The sequence below is a fragment of the Oncorhynchus keta genome, chromosome 13 (genome assembly GCF_023373465.1).
Source record: "Oncorhynchus keta strain PuntledgeMale-10-30-2019 chromosome 13, Oket_V2, whole genome shotgun sequence".
In the NCBI taxonomy this organism is placed as follows: Eukaryota; Metazoa; Chordata; class Actinopteri; order Salmoniformes; family Salmonidae; genus Oncorhynchus; species Oncorhynchus keta.
In genome coordinates, this window is record NC_068433.1 from 47503897 (window position 1) to 47520202 (window position 16306).

Genomic DNA, 16306 nt, shown 5'->3' on the forward strand with positions numbered 1-16306 from the left:
TGTGAATTAGTTATTGATTTTTACATTTGTGAATGGCATTTTGGCGAATGTCTGATGAATGTCTGTTGAATGTACGAATGCGTGAGTATAAAAGCAACTTCACCTCGGTGTCAATTAGCTGTCTTAAAATAACTCAAAGCCAGTACTTTAGCAGAGTGACGTCGCCGCGTGCCTCTGACAGGATGGCTCTTGAGCGCAGCGTAGCGGAGTGGGTGGAGAGAACCGCGCGCATTCATAACGAGTGGGCACCATAACCAAAATCACGCACTGTCATTCATGCGTTTGGTCTTCATCCGAAGCTTTTGACGGAATTTCTTAAAACCAAAACGAGGATGAGGGAAGAGTCACGCGGGTTCTGTTTTCTTAAATGTTTTTTATTCATCATCAGCGCCCGGCAATGGGTGTCCGCGAGCAGGAACCTGCGCCCGTGCAATGAGGTAAGAGCGCGCAGCTCGACACGAACGGCATTGGCTGTCACTGTTATTTAGAACGCTGTTATTAAACTACAATACATAAGCAAGCCATGACATTGCCACCAAGTGCGCTGCACACACAATGTGTCATCATCTTATTCTATGTCCCAACCATATTTATCATGTTTATGTTACGAACGTTATCATAAGGGTCAATAATAAACATTAGCCAGGGGATTATAGGCTACAACCGTCTACCAATCGTTGTTATAAAATACATATTGGCGTGGAATGGAGTTGAAATATACGATGTTATGGAGGCCTTCTTTGTTAATGGTGGGATTTAAAATGTGTTGGTCGCCTGTTCTTCTTATCGGCTTAAATCCTAAGCATGTTGACAAAATATAAGGCTCCATAATATGATGACGCGGCGCACTGAGCCGATCACTTGGCATCCATCCTCGTCCGTGCTGCCTTCCGATGATGTGTCGGAGTAATATTACCGCTGAGTAAGAGGAAAGGGGAAGGACAGCTGAACAGCAAGGGCCCTGGCATAGCATTATCCGGTTAGATGTACATATTATGGCTATGATATCAGCTCTCTAAGGACAATAGCTGCCAGGAAGCCATCTCTGTCCCAGCCTTCTCCATATTATTTGAGCTGAAAATTATTGAGTGCTGTCAGATTTGTGCCCCAGAGTGTGTCCCATTACACTGCCAGATCTACACACACACACACACACACACACACACACACACACACACACACACACACACACACACACACACACACACACACACACACACACACACACACACACACACACACACACACACACACACACACACACACACACACACACACACACAGACTGATGGATTCATGGATGATGGATAGGTCACTCTGCACTAAATATCTCCTCTTGTGGCACATGGTCTCCTCTGTATCCATGGTGACCATGATGAGTCACAAGGAGACAAGTTGTGCACATTAATCTCAATCCCCTTTTATCTACCTCCAATTCCACTGCACAAGGCCCATATCCACCACAGTACCAACATTTACCCACCAACAGGTGCAGTCCACTTGAAAGGGGTTCTTGTCGGCTTAAATCCTAATATATGGCCTCACCTATTGAGAGTTTGTTATGCGTGTGTTCAATACTTGTTAAAACTAGAGAGAGAGATGATGATCTATACAAAAGAGCCCAGGCTTATCTATAGTCCACACACAGCCTTAAACTGTCTCTCTCTCTCTCTCTCTCCATCCTCAGATTATACACCCCTCTCTCTCTCCATCCTCAGATTATACACCCCTCTCTCTCTCCATCCTCAGATTATACACCCCTCTCTCTCTCACTCACTCACTCACTCACTCACTCACTCACTCACTCACTCACTCACTCACTCACTCACTCGCTCACTCGCTCACTCTCTCACTCTCGTTCTCTCCCTCTTTCACACACAAACACACACACATTTAACATTAACAGAACCACATACAGTCAGTATATACACACACTCACCCACTTTGAATGCAGTAATGATTTGGGTGGCAGTGAGCTGTTTGTCGGTGGTCCTGATTGATTGCCATGGCAATGCTGGGTGAACATAAGGTTTGGGAGGATGGGGGAGGGGGATGGTGAGCAACATGGTGGTGGAAGTGAAGTGTTGCATGACTGGCTGCAGATAGAATGCTTAGAGACAAACCACCATGGCCTCCAAAACAAGATGGCCATCCAGTCTCCTTATGCCTTTTCTCTGTGGGGATCCTCCCTCTCTCTCCCTTTCTCTCTAACGTTCTTTCTCTCTCTCTCTCTAACGTTCTCTCTCTCTCTCTCTCTAACGTTCTCTCTCTCTATCTCTCTCTCTAACGTTCTCTCTCTCTCTCTCTCTCTCTCTCTCTCTCTCTCTAACTTTCTCTCTCTCCCTCTCTCTCTCAATTCAATTCAAGGGGTTTATTGGCATGGGAAACATGTGTTAACATTGCCAAAGCAAGTGAGGTAGATAATATATAAAGTGAATATATAAAGTGAAATAAACAATAAAAATGAACAGTAAACATCACACATACAGAAGTTTCAAAACAATAAAGACATTACAAATGTCATATTATATATATACAGTGTTTTAACAATGTACAAATGGTAAAGGACACAAGATAAAATAAATAAGCATAAATATGGGTTGTATTTACAATGGTGTTAGTTCCTCACTGGTTGCCCTTTTCTCGTGGCAACAGGTCACAAATCTTGCTGCTGTGATAGCACACTGTGGAATTTCACCCAGTAGATATGGGAGTTTTTCAAAATTGGATTTGTTTTCAAATTCTTTGTGGATCTGTGTAATCTGAGGGAAATATGTCTCTCTAATATGGTCATACATTGGGCAGGAGGTTAGGAAGTGCAGCTCAATTTCCACCTCATTTTGTGGGCAGTGAGCACATAGCCTGTCTTCTCTTGAGAGCCATGTCTGCCTACGGCGGCCTTTCTCAATAGCAAGGCTATGCTCACTGAGTCTGTACATAGTCAAAGCTTTCCTTAATTTTGGGTCAGTCACAGTGGTCAGGTATTCTGCCGCTGTGTACTCTCTGTGTAGGGCCAAATAGCATTCTAGTTTGCTCAGTTTTTTGTTAATTCTTTCCAATGTGTCAAGTAATTATCTTTTTGTTTTCTCATGATTTGGTTGGGTCTAATTGTGCTGCTGTCCTGGGGCTCTGTAGGGTGTGTTTGTGTTTGTGAACAGAGCCCCAGGACCAGCTTGCTTAGGGGACTCTTCTCCAGGTTCATCTCTCTGTAGGTGATGGCTTTGTTGTGGAAGGTTTGGGAATCGCTTCCTTTTAGGTGGTTATAGAATTTAACGGCTCTTTTCTGGATTTTGATAATTAGTGGGTATCGGCCTAATTCTGCTCTGCATGCATTATTTGGTGTTCTACGTTGTACACGGAGGATATTTTTACAGAATTCTGCGCGCAGAGTCTCAATTTGGTGTTTGTCCCATTTTGTGAAGTCTTGGTTGGTGAGCGGACCCCAGACCTCACAACCATAAAGGGCAATGGGCTCTATGACTGATTCAAGTATTTTTAGCCAAATCCTAATCAGTATGTTGAAATTTATTTTCCTTTTGATGGCATAGAATGCCCTTCTTGCCTTGTCTCTCAGATCGTTCACAGCTTTGTGGAAGTTACCTGTGGCGCTGATGTTTAGGCCAAGGTATGTATAGTTTTTTGTGTGCTCTAGGGCAACAGTGTCTAGATGGAATTTGTATTTGTGGTCCTGGTGACTGGACCTTTTTTGGAACACCATTATTTTGGTCTTACTGAGATTTACTGTCAGGGCCCAGGTCTGACAGAATCTGTGCATAAGATCTAGGTGCTGCTGTAGGCCCTCCTTGGTTGGTGACAGAAGCACCAGATCATCAGCAAACAGTATACATTTGACTTCGGATTCTAGTAGGGTGAGGCCGGGTGCTGCAGACTTTTCTAGTGCCCGCGCCAATTCGTTGATATATATGTTGAAGAGGGTGGAGCTTAAGCTGCATCCCTGTCTAACCCCACGACCCTGTGTGAAGAAATGTGTGTGTTTTTTGCCAATTTTAACCGCACACTTGTTGTTTGTGTACATGGATTTTATAATGTCGTATGTTTTACCCCCAACACCACTTTCCATCAGTTTGTATAGCAGACCCTCATGCCAAATTGAGTCGTAGGCTTTTTTGAAATCAACAAAGCATGAGAAGACTTTGCCTTTGTTTTGGTTTGTTTGGTTGTCAATTAGGGCGTGCAGGGTGAATACATGGTCTGTTGTACAGTAATTTGGTAAAAAGCCAATTTGACATTTGCTCAGTATATTGTTTTCATTGAGGAAGTGTACGAGTCTGCTGTTAATGATAATGCAGAGGATTTTCCCAAGGTTACTGTTGACGCATATTCCACAGTAGTTATTGGGGTCAAATTTGTCTCCACTTTTGTGGATTGGGGTGATCAGTCCTTGGTTCCAAATATTGGGGAAGATGCCAGAGCTAAGGATGATGTTAAAGAGTTTTAGTATAGCCAATTGGAATTTGTTGTCTGTATATTTGATCATTTCATTGAGGATACCATCAACACCACAGGCCTTTTTGGGTTGGAGGGTTTTTATTTTGTCCTGTAACTCATTCAATGTAATTGGAGAATCCAGTGGGTTCTGGTAGTCTTTAATAGTTGATTCTCTCTCTCTCTCTCTCTCTCTCTCTCTCTCTCTCTCTCTCTCTCTCTCTCTCTCTCTCTCTCTCTCTCACTCTCACTCTCACACTCTCACTCACACACATGCTTGGTTGTGTGGATTAACTGTTTTTTTCCCGGTAGAGGTTATAATGTTATTTACCTGAAGTGACCTGTTCACACCTGGCTCACTACTTAGTAGTAAACAAACAGAAGAACAAATGCACATGGCTGAGACAAAGATGAGCGGTGATAACCCAGAGTATTGACTTAACATACAGCAGAGCCGACCCCAGTCTCTGACTCAGAGACCCTGGTGGTGACTCTCTGTCAATTATTAATGGAGCTTTCTTTCCGTCTGATTTTGTTTTCCTTATCTGCCCCGCCTCACTGATGACAACCTGCTCTACCACTGGCTTTCCATCATACTTGATGTTGGCTGTTTAGTGCGCCTATGCAGCTTATTAGATTCATTTGGTGCATGCTGTCTTGCAGCTTATTAGATTCATTTGGTGCATGCTGTCTTGAAAAACAACTGCATATGAAGAGTGAATGGGTGTTCTGGCACATTGACAAAGTGACAAGGAGGTGTCACTAAAATGAAATCCTTGCAACCTGTTCTGTCACTGCAGATTTAAGTGTGTCTTAGATTGTTTTATCTACTGGGACATGTGTGACTGATTGTGACTGTGTTTTAGGTGAGTGTGTGTATCATGCTCTAATATGAGTACTGTGTGATTGTGTATCTTCCAGACAGACTACTACTATGAGTATACAGAGTGTGACAGTGCAGGGTCTCGATGGAGGGTGGCCATCCCCCACAATCTGGGCACCTGCTCAGCCCTGCCTACTCCCACCAGAGGAACAGACTGCTGTGAGTACTGTGCGCGCGTGTGTGTGCAGGTGTGAGTGCGCACGTGCGTGTGTTTGTTAATTCACATTTATTTCACCTTTATTTATTCAGGTTTTCCTCATTTAGATAAAAAAAATATATTTTTCCAGAGAGACCTGTTCAAGATAGCTGCATATGTTCATGTCTGTCTGTCTGTCTGTCTGTCTGTCTGTCTGTCTGTCTGTCTGTCTGTCTGTCTGTCTGTCTGTCTGTCTGTCTGTCTGTCTGTCTGTCTGTCTGTCTGTCTGTCTGTCTGTCTCTGTCAGCGTTCTCGTGTGCGGCGGGAGAGTTCCTAGAGATGTCCGCTCAGCAATGTACGACGTGTGCGGCCGGCTCCTATTCGCTGGGCAGTGGGGTGCGTTTCGACCAATGGGACACGATCCCTGCCGGCTTCACTAGCCTGGCCACCTACATGGACCCAGGACCCAGTGGAGAGGAGAGTCAGGCCTGTAATAGGTAACACACATGTCAGTTTTACTGTCCTTGTGGGGACCAAACAGTTGATTCACATTCAAAACCCTAACTCTTAACCCTAACCTTAACACCTAACTCCTAACCCTCATTTTAACCCCTAAACCTAATTCTAATTCTAACCCTAACCTTAACACCTAAATCCTAACCTTAACTTTAACGCCTAAACCTAATTCTAACCCTAACCCTTAACTCCTAACCCTAATTGTAACAATAAACATAAAATAGCCTATTTCCCTGTGGTGAAAATCTTACATGTTTTTCCTTGTTTTACTATCCTTGTGAGAACTTCTGGTCCCTACAAGGATAGTTAAACCCAAAACACACACACACACACACACACACACACACACACACACACACACACACACACACACACACACACACACACACACACACACACACACACACACACACACACACACACACACACACACACACACACACACACACACACACACACACACATACATACATACATACATACATACATACATACATACATACATACATACATACATACATACACACACATAATCTACACACACCTGTCCTATACATACAGCCACACACACAAACTCACAGTCGTCCTGTATTGTCTTTCTCTCTGTGTACTGTAGCTCGTCGTGGACGCCGCAGGGCGTGTATCTGGAGTCTAGTCGTGATGAGTGCACCGTGTCTCTGGTCTACGCTGTGCATCTGGAGCAGCAGGGCTCTGTCTCCTTCAGCTACCAGTACCCTGACAACAACATCTTTTTTGAGTTCTATGTGAGTCTGACTCTGTCCTCCCTGATAAAGTTTACATCAGTTCATTTATTACCCTTTTATTTAGCTGGTTGACGTCCGTAGAGATGAAAAGTGGGTCTGTTTTGCGGCAGCAGGGAAGACTTTAATTGTACATTTATATATTTTTGTACATCTATGGCTTTACATTAATGGGTTTTACATCGATGGCTTTACATCAGTAAATGTAAAGCGAGAGAATCATGTGATGCAATGTTCTGAGTGGTTACCGTGGTGATGTGTGTTCAGGTCCAGAACGAGCAGTGTCAGGAGATGGCCCAGACCGACGATCAGAAGTGGATCAAACTCACCACCAACGGAGAGTGGGACACACACACGGTGAGGAGGAAGGCAGTGTGTGTGACCCGTGTGTGTTATATGATTGGTGTGTGATGTGTGTAACATAATCTGTGTGCAACATACTGTGTGACATGTGACTCAGGTGAATCTGAAGTCTGGCACTAACATACTGTACTGGAGGACGACCGGGATCCTGGTCGGAGGGAAGATGGTTAAACCAGTGTTGCTCAGGAACATCCAGATTGAGGGTAAAGATTCGTACCCCTACTCCCTATTTTCACACTCACCTCTATTCTCTCTCCCATTCTGCATGCCTCTGTAATGTTGTTGGTCAAGGCAGGGTAGTATCACAGGTTCTTACCCACTCCAGAACTCGCCCTTCTTAGATCTAGGAAATGAGACCACAGTGTGAGACGACAGCAGAATCTACACCCTAATTAATTAATTAATGTGTCTCTGTCTAGGTGTTGCCTACACCTCGGAGTGTTTCCCGTGCCGACCAGGCTGGTTTAGCTCCGCCCCTGGCTCCTCCTCCTGCCAGCCCTGCCCCAGGAACACATCGTCTAACAAGGGAGCCGCCTCCTGTATTCCCTGCCCCGACACACAGTACTCACGTATGTACTAGACACACACACACACACATTGAAATGTATCAGTAGATACCAGTTAAAATATCCACTGTCCCTCTCTTTCACTCTTTCCCTCAGATGAAGGATGGTCACAGTGTAAGGAGAGGCCTCCGTGTTCAGAGAAGGATTACTTTCAGATACACACAGCCTGCGACAGCGAGGGAAAGGTAAGTCACACACACATAGTGTGCATATAGAGAGAGAAGGCTGTGGTCATATACATTAGATTACAATACATAGGACATTCTATGTATAGTATCTCTATGGCTGGGAAGTGACTGCTGTGGTTGCCGTGGTGACAGACGCAGGTGATGTACCGGTGGGTGGAGCCGAGGATCTGTGAGGAGAATGTGACGGGCGCTGTGGCACTGCCCCCTACAGGGGAGAGAGAGGCCTGCCCACCCTGTAACCCTGGTTACTACAACACCGACGACTCCACCTGCTTCCCCTGTCCTCCTGGAACACACTCTGACGGCACCTCAGGTACACACACACACACACACACACACACACACACACACACACACACACACACACACACACACACACACACACACACACACACACACACACACACACACACACACACACACACACACACACACACACACACACACACACACACATACTATATATGTATATTCACATGTGTATATACAGTACATTAACAGTGTACATACACACACTTACTGTAGAGACACACGCGCCACTCACGTTTGTATTGCTGTATAATGAAATGTGTTGTTGACGGTTGTGTGTGTCTGTCCCAGTGTGTGAGGAGTGTCCTGCGGGGACAGAGCCAGTACTGGGGTATGAGTATAAATGGTGGAACGTCCTCCCATCCAACATGAAGACTTCCTGCTTCAACGTGGGCAACTCCAAATGTGACGACATGAACGGTGAGACAGAGACGTGTCTCGGGTGATTAGGGTCAAGAGATATGTGATATGTATGTAGTAGTACACATGGGTGAATAGTTAATATGTCTAATATAGATATCCTCCTGGGGATGTAATATCTCTGTGTCTCTCTGACTGATGGGAGCATAGATGTCTTTTTAATAGATATGTGGTGTCCCTCAGATTGTAACGAATATAGATGTGTGTTTAATAGAATGTGTGATCACAGTAATATGTTGTTGTTCAGGCTGGGAGGTGGCAGGGGATCACATCCGCAGCGGTGCTGGAGGCTCGGATAACGATTACCTCATCCTGAACCTGCATGTTCCTGGCTTCAAGTTAGTCTTGGCTTGACTGCGTATTATTGTTAGAGCGCTCAGGTTTTCCATGGTTAGGTCATGTGGACAGAATTATTGTGAAACATTATTTTTTTATTGGCCCTGTGTGTGTGTGTGTGTGTGTGTGTGTGTGTGTGTGTGTGTGTGTGTGTGTGTGTGTGTGTGTGTGTGTGTGTGTGTGTGTGTGTGTGTGTGTGTGTGCGTGTGCGTGTGTGTGTTCTGTCAGGTTACCCACATCACTTGCTGGGATGACCGGGACTGAGTTTGGCCGGATCACCTTCGTCTTCGAGACAATCTGCTCTGCCGACTGTGAACTCTACTTCATGATGGTGTGTGTCGGATCATTCGCATCTGCGCGAGTGTGTGTCTAGGTTCTCAGGGAAATGTTACTGACAATATCAACAGTGTTTTAGCCAGTAAATCAATATTACCCAAACCAACATAGCCAGTATGACATAGCCAATACATGAGTGACCTTCTTTCATCCCACTTTTGGATAAATACATATCAGTATCTATGTTTGTTAGTAAAGCCATATGAAGCAGAACAGGGTTCCCCAACTAGCAGCCCGCAGCCCCCCAAATTTTCTGAGCCCAAAGAAATAATACAAAATGTAATTGTTGGACATTAAACACTGTTAAAAAACCAGAAAATCATTTGATTTGATTTTAATTGAGGAAATCTGTTCCCGCGTATAATAGAGAGTTATAATGTTTTAGTCAAATATTATGTTTGTGCTTCTTGCGGTCAATCCGCTCAGGATAACATCGGCCCGCGGCTAAATCTAGTTGATAATCCCTGCAGTAGACTCAGTTATAACAATCCATGTATCTAAATGAAACCAAAGTATATTTGAACAAACACAGCCAATCACAGTACACAATATACACAACTAAATCACAGTAAAGCAGTGAGATTTCAGATAAACCCGTCACTGTGTAAATTGTAAACTAGAGTGATCCGCTCCCATATAAACCCTGTGTGTGTGTCGCCCCCTGCAGGATGTGAACAGGAAGAGCACCACGGTGGTGGAGTCATGGGAGGGCACTAAGGAGAGACAGAGTTACACACACATCATGACCAGGAACGCATCCGTATCATACACTTGGGCCTTCCAGAGGACCAACCAGGCTCAGGACGTGAGTACACACACACACACACACACACACACACACACACACACACACACACACACACACACACACACACACACACACACACACACACACACACACACACACACACACACACACACACAGTGACACTGCACACACACATACTTCACTTCACAGACACACTCACATACTGCACTATAATATATTGACGTGGGTGTATCTAGGTGCGGCGGTACATCAGTGACGTGGTGATACTCTACTCGGTGAGCGTGACAAATGTCCAGGATGGCGTGGCATCTGCGTGCCGGGCCTGCGCCCTCTTATCCCAGAGTTCTCAGCGGCCTGGGTCGTGTATTCCATGCCCAGCTGGGTTCTACATTGACAGAGACACCAACCGGTGCCAGGAGTGCCCCCCCAACACATACCTGTCTGGTCACCACACATATGGAGAAGACTCGTGTCTGCCCTGTGGCCCCGGGAGTAAGAGCAACAAGGTATTATATTACACACAAACACAAACACACAACTCATATCATCACACAACCATAAGTTACAACCTTACAAACTAACCTTAGGCAACCATTATAATCATTAGAACCACTTTATAACATTAAATCCTCAGGGCCATAGTTATGAGTTTTACTCTCATCCAGGTCAACAGTTAACCGTCTCTGCTCTGGATAAGAATGTTTTTAGCATTGGTACTACCATGTGTGTATCATGTGAGCCACTATTTGTGCAATGTGTGTTGACTTGATGCTATTGTGCCCCCTCCTAGGAGCACTCTCGTTGCTATAGCGACTGCTCCTTCAGTCACACGGAGCACAACCGCACCCTGACCTTTGACCTGAGCTCTCTGAGCCCCGTGGCCTCGCTCACCATCGGCCCCAGCTTCACCTCTAAAGGCACAAAGTACCTCCACGTCTTCAACGTCAGCCTGTGTGGACACCAGGTAACACACGCACACACACATTCGCACACGCACACACACATTCATGCAGGCACACATCAGTTGTGTGGACACGAGATAACACACATACCTCAGGGTCGTCGTTGTGTGTTCTGTTTCAGGGGAAGATGGCAGCTGTCTGCACAGATAATGTCACCGATATCGCCAACAAGGACATGGGGAGTGATTCCACCCAGTTCGTCAACTCAGTGGACAGCTTCATCTGTCAATCAACCATCATTCCTGCGGATGGGCGGGGCTTCAGGATGGCTCTGGCATCCCAGTCTATCAGTCTGGCTGATACCTTCCTCGGTGAGATGGCAATCGAATAGTGCCTTCATAATGATTATAGGACAGTGCCACAACCACAAGTAGTCATCTAGCCAGAGTACGAAGTATACTCTTCATCTAAAAACACATTTATTTTCAACAATTTCATTTGAAACTTGTTTTCTCCATCTCTTTCCGTCTCTCTCTCAGGAGCGACAGTGGACAGTGATTTAGACGGAATAGACGCTAGACCAGAACTCTTCTCTGACAACTCAAAAACCATACCAGACATCAACTTCTTCTACAGGTAGGCCAGCGTAGAGCTAGACGCCAGAGAAAAGCATTCATAGTTTAATGGTTCCAGTAAAGATCAGTCATTGTAGTTGAAAGTGGGTGGAAAATGTATTTTTTGTACACTGCTGCTACGCGCTGTCTATTATCTATGCATAGTCACTTTACCCCTACCTACATGTACAAATGACCTCGGCTAACCTGCACATTGACCCTGTACATAGCCTCGTTATTTTATTGTGTTACTTTTTAATTAATTTTTTACTTAAGTTTATTCCGTAAATATTTTCTTCACTCTTTCTTGAACTGCATTGTTGGTTAAAGGCTTGTAAGCAAGCATTTCATGGTAAGGTCTACACATGGTGTATTCAGTGCATGTGAAAAATACAATTTGATTTGATTTGTGTGTGTGTTTGACTGTCTCAGGTCTACTCAGGCGACTGGATCCTGCCAGCGTGGTCGGAGTGCGGTCATGACCATACGCTGCAACCCAGAGAAGACGGACCGCGGGAAACTCACAGTGCCCAGGTACACACACGTCTGACTGTCTGCTCAACATCACCTGTCTGACTGTCTGCTCAACGTCACCTGTCTGACTGTCTGCTCAACGTCACCTGTCTGACTGTCTGCTCAACATCACCTGTCTGACTGTCTTCTCAATGTCACCTGTCTGACTGTCTGCTCAACATCACCTGTCTGACTGTCTTCTCAATGTCACCTGTCTGACTGTCTGCTCAACATCACCTGTCTGACTGTCTTCTCAATGTCACCTGTCTGACTGTCTGCTCAACATCACCTGTCTGACTGTCTGTTCAACATCACCTGTCTGACTGTCTGCTCAACATCACCTGTCTGACTGTCTGCTCAACGTCACCTGTCTGACTGTCTGCTCAACGTCACCTGTCTGACTGTCTGCTCAACATCACCTGTCTGACTGTCTGTTCAACATCACCTGTCTGACTGTCTGCTCAACGTCACCTGTCTGACTGTCTGCTCAACGTCACCTGTCTGACTGTCTGCTCAACGTCACCTGTCTGACTGTCTGCTCAACAACTCAGCTGAAAACGTTTGTGTATCTTCATTAGCTCCTTCTACATTTATCCTCTGTGTGTGTGTGTGTGCGCAGCGCGTGCCCTGCAGGTACGTGTGACGGCTGTACGTTTCACTTCCTGTGGGAGAGTGGGAGCGCCTGTCCCCGCTGCACCCAGGATGACTATCACCAGATAGAGGGAGCCTGTAAGGGAGGAGCCCAGGTAACCTGTTCCCTCTCTCTTCATCTCCTTTAACACACTCTTGCTAGTCTTACTTTCACCTCTTGGTATTTCAATTGAACCTAGTTTCTCGCCTTCTCTACTCTCTCTCCCTCCTTCCCCCTCGCCTTCTCTCTCTCTCACTCTCTCTGTAGGAGACTCTGTCTGTGTGGAATGAGCCAAAACTGTGCATCAAAGGCATTTCCCTGCCAGCTAAGAGCTCCGCCCCCTGCGAGGCCATTGCTCTATGGCTGAAGGTGGGGGTAGGGGGCGGGGCCTTCTTAGCTGTGCTGCTCGTCTCTCTCACCTGCTATTTCTGGAAAAAGAACAAGAGGTGATTGACTGACACCTGTTAATCAAATAATCATCCTAGCCATAGGCTGTAGTACAACGTTCCTGACTCCTGCATCTCTGTGTCCTGTGTGTTTCTGTGTCACTATGGCACCCCCTGTCAGGCTGGAGTATAAGTATTCTCGGCTGGTGATGTCAGCCAATAAGGAGTGTGAGCTGCCGGTGGCAGATAGCTGTGCCCTGGCCGAGGGGGAGGAGCCTGAGGATGACGTGGTCTACTCCCACAAACCCTCACTGCTCGGCAAGCTCAGGGCCATCGCAAACAAGGTGTGTGTGTGTGTGTGTGTGTGTGTGTGTGTGTGTGTGTGTGTGTGTGTGTGTGTGTGTGTGTGTGTGTGTGTGTGTGTGTTTTTTTTTAACCCTGTGTGTATCTCTATCCTTCAGCAGAGGGAGGGAGACAGCAGTGAGTCAGTCCAGCTGAAGTCATCCCAGTCTGAGAGATGGGTCTGGGGGTAACGACGAGGGAAGGAAGGAAGGAAGAGAGAAAGGGAAATAGAGAGAGAAAGAAGACGCAAGAGTTGGTAGGGTTGGCACTGAGTTCCACTCCTCTTCATGTCTCCTGAACTCTGCTTATTCCTGAGGACTCCATCATGGCTCCATCTGCACTAGTTTCCTCTTCAAAGGTACCTGTTCCCATGATTCTGACTGAAACTGGAAAGTGGTTTGGCTCCCCACCCTAGACCCTACCACACATGGCAACACAACCATGCTTATTGCCATGGATATTGAAGGGCTGCAAATGAAAGAAACTCTCACTGTTTTTGTATATTTTGTATTGTCATTTGGAGTTTATCTGTACAGTCATGTCCAAAGTATTTATAATTATTAGTGGTGTTATGATTTATCTTTATTAAATTCTCACTTGCCTTTGGGGCCGTGTTTGTATTTGTGTGCAGTTCTGTTAGGCTACAAATTATTATTATTAATAATAATAGTAATACAACAATAGTTAATGGGGCCTGGAATACTCCTGAGAATACCATGTCTTGTAGAATTAGACCAGTTTGTTGGATATTCGACGGCTATTTGCGCTTTCAAACCTCAATAGCTTTCAAACCTCAATAGCTTTCAAACCTCAATAGCTTTCAAACCTCAATAGCTTTCAAACCTCAATAGCTTTCAAACCTCAATAGCTTTCAAACCTCAATAGCTTTCAAATCTCAATAGCTTTCAAACCTCAATAGCTTTCAAACCTCAATAGCTTTCAAACCTCAATAGCTTTCAAACCAATTGAGCACAACATTGCACAGGTCTTATTTTCACAATTTGGGCATTCATTTTCTCTCCAAACCTAATAAACATGTGGAAATGTGGGCAGCATTTAAATTCCTAATTGAATTAGTTAGGGAGCGTAAACAAAGTACAAACATTTTTTTACATTCAAATTTCAATAGGTCCTTGGTCATGTGACCTACTGGACTCAAACAAATGTCATAATGTCCACGAACTAGCCTTATATATTGCACACTCTTGTTTGTGTACTGTAAAATCACACAATGTAACATACATTTTTCAAAGTTTTACATTTCAATAGCTCCTTGGTCATGTCAATTACACACCTAAAAAGCGTGTAGTGGATAAACACCCATATTGCATAAACTCTAGTCATGTATCTTCTGTGTTGTTGTACATGAATATTAGTTTGACAATTAGGGGGTTCAGTCCAGTGATGTGTTTACCCTTTTCTTTAATATTTATATATAATAATTGGTAGTTCTAAGTACTTATTTTCCCACGGTATTTAACAGCGGTACACAACAGGAGAGGGACAGATAATATCTCCTTTCATCGTTAATATTAACCAGAATGGAAAAGGGCAAAGTACGAGAGTCATGCTATTAATTGTCCAAAGCAGGGATGGAGAGTGAGCTAGTGAGGTAGGCTGCAGTGGGTTTGCTGGTCAATACATACAGTGGGGCAAAAAAGTATTTAGTCAGCCACCAATTGTGCAAGTTCTCCCACTTGAAAAGATGAGAGAGGCCTGTAAATTTCATCATAGGTACACTTCAACTATGACAGACAAAATGAGAAGAAAAAACATCCAGAAAATCACATTGTAGGATTTTTAATGAATTTATTTGCAAATTATTATAAATAATATCTGAAAATGTCAGTTGTTGAACATAATACAATTTATGATAGATGCAGTTGAGGAATATTCCATGTACCAACACTACATGCAGTACAGACATAAGACATTCCCACATACAGTATACACATTCATAGAGGCATTATTCAGCTGTGATTTTACCAGTCAGAATCCAGAAGGGATATGACAATGGGACCAGCACAGGATGTAATACACCCTTACTACAATCTACTTTCTGAACATCTTGACTTCTTATCTGGTAAACTGTTACTGTGTGTCAAGGAAAGAGCCCCAATTAGAATGAGTGTACTCCAGTAAAAAAGGTCTGGTTTAGATTAAAAACTATTGCCATGTGTCCCCATTCATAGGGGCATGAGAGACTAGTCAGTGGTAGAATTGAGTTGGCCTAAACACCCACAAGGTTGAGGTTACTCATGTATAGTCATTTGTAAAAAAAAAAAACATATTGTTTGACATATTGTGTCTTCTAACTGTCCACGAATAGGATCCAAAGTGTTAGGAAATATTTGTCCTCATACCTCTGGCACTTTAGTCAGACTGCCAGACTGTGTAAAAACGTTATGATGGGGCCGGCAACGGAGTTCCCATTGACTAAGCACCACGGAGACCAATCAGGAGAGAATACATACAGGTCAGGGGTGCCAATTGAAAGTCAAGGGGTGTGTCTGTGTCTTTTGGATTACTCTCTCTTTACAGAGAACCCCTGGGGTTCAAGTCAAGTGCTTCCCTTCCAGTCTGCTCTGCATGTCTGAAAGTGACAGAGCCAGCAGCCAAGAGAGTTTTTCACAGTATGTCATAAAACATTATTACACTTATGAATGTATGTAAAATGCTAGAATGTATTAGATCCAGTACAATGGAATAACTATAGTCCACTAACTATATAAGGGTAGTCAGTGGACATTCTGAACCTTGTTTGAAGTCAGTAGGTCACATGACCAAGGAGCTATTGAAATTTGAAAGTTTACAATTTGAATGTAAAAACGTGTGAGATGAAAATGTACAAACTAAAGTGTGTGCAATATAGAAGGGTAGTCAGTGGAC

The 16306-nt window shown here is 44.4% G+C and overlaps 1 protein-coding gene across 2 annotated transcripts; it reads left to right on the forward strand.

Annotated features, from left to right (window-relative positions):
• Positions 1–204: 204 nt before the first annotated feature.
• Positions 205–14025, forward strand: LOC118383242 (endosome/lysosome-associated apoptosis and autophagy regulator family member 2-like). 2 transcript variants are annotated; one of them, XM_052460374.1, is made up of 22 exons: positions 205–437; positions 5368–5488; positions 5773–5962; positions 6598–6745; positions 7010–7099; positions 7203–7308; positions 7525–7674; positions 7768–7856; positions 7992–8172; positions 8460–8588; positions 8836–8926; positions 9153–9255; positions 9928–10065; positions 10266–10535; positions 10820–10993; positions 11113–11302; positions 11471–11567; positions 11978–12079; positions 12678–12804; positions 12957–13135; positions 13257–13419; positions 13537–14025. In XM_052460374.1, exons 1-22 carry the CDS (start codon positions 333–335, stop codon positions 13606–13608), a joined length of 3015 nt encoding a protein of 1004 aa, XP_052316334.1. In that variant the 5' UTR covers positions 205–332; the 3' UTR covers positions 13609–14025. The 2 variants fall into 2 exon arrangements, with proteins under 2 accessions (XP_052316334.1, XP_052316335.1); XM_052460375.1 differs by having other exon boundaries at positions 13540–14025.
• The last annotated feature ends 2281 nt before the right edge of the window (positions 14026–16306 follow it).

Coding starts and splice junctions, on each gene's coding strand:
- LOC118383242 (XM_052460374.1), top strand. CDS start 333: ATGAGGGAAGAGTCACGCGGGTTCTGTTTTCTTAAATGTTTTTTATTC. Junction 6,746..7,009: donor ACATCTTTTTTGAGTTCTAT/GTGAGTCTGACT, acceptor ATGTGTGTTCAG/GTCCAGAACGAGCAGTGTCA. Junction 10,536..10,819: donor CCGGGAGTAAGAGCAACAAG/GTATTATATTAC, acceptor GCCCCCTCCTAG/GAGCACTCTCGTTGCTATAG.